At 60.4% G+C, this 672-nt stretch overlaps 1 protein-coding gene across 1 annotated transcript in view; it reads left to right on the forward strand.

The window, feature by feature from the left end:
* Positions 1–627, forward strand: part of EMH_0056060 (yip1 domain-containing protein, putative) — a gene marked incomplete at both ends in the record, with an annotated part of 1,697 nt that extends 1,070 nt beyond the window's left edge. The window contains one exon of the mRNA XM_013497305.1: positions 265–627. Coding sequence (XP_013352759.1) covers positions 265–627 — 363 coding nt within the window. The remainder of the gene's footprint in view (positions 1–264) is intronic.
* Positions 628–672: the final 45 nt, after the last annotated feature.

Genomic DNA, 672 nt, shown 5'->3' on the forward strand with positions numbered 1-672 from the left:
CTAGCTAGCTAGCTAGCTAGCTGGCTAGCTAGACAGCTGCATAGGTATCTGGATAGCTAGCTGGGTAGCTAGCTGGGTAGCTACCACGTATGTTACGAGCTCTTACGTACCTGCTGCCGCTGCTGTTGCTGCTGTTGCTGTTGCTGCTGCTGCTGTTGCTGCTGCTGCTGTTGCTGCTGCTGCTGTTGCTGCTGCTTCTGCTGACTCTGTTGCTACTGCTGATGTTGCTGCTGCTGCTGCTGCTGCTGCTGCTGCATGCCTCAGGGATACGCCCAGCAGCAAGATGTTTATATGGGGGGGGGCCCCCAGGGCCCCACCAACCCGTACCCACGGGGGCCCCTTGAAGGAGCAGTGGGGGCCCCCATGGGGGACTCTGCGTCTGCTCAGGGTTTCATAAAGGGGCAGCTGGGGGGGCCCCTGGGGGCCCCCATGGGGGGCACCATGGGGGGCCCCATGGGGGGCCCCTTGGGGGCCCCCAGCGGCGTGATGGGGGGGGAGGGGCAGCAGCAGCAGCAGCAGACCAACAGAATGAATCAGATGACCCGTTTGAAAACGAACCGCCATTGCTTGAAGGTGAGCAGCCGCGATGAGTGTCTGCAGCCTGGAGGTTTAGGGTTTAGGGTTTAGGGTTTAGGGTTTAGGGTTTAGGGTTTAGGGTTTAGGGTTTAGGGT

The sequence above is a fragment of the Eimeria mitis genome, genomic scaffold (genome assembly GCF_000499745.2).
Source record: "Eimeria mitis Houghton genomic scaffold, Emh_scaff2595, whole genome shotgun sequence".
In the NCBI taxonomy this organism is placed as follows: Eukaryota; Apicomplexa; class Conoidasida; order Eucoccidiorida; family Eimeriidae; genus Eimeria; species Eimeria mitis.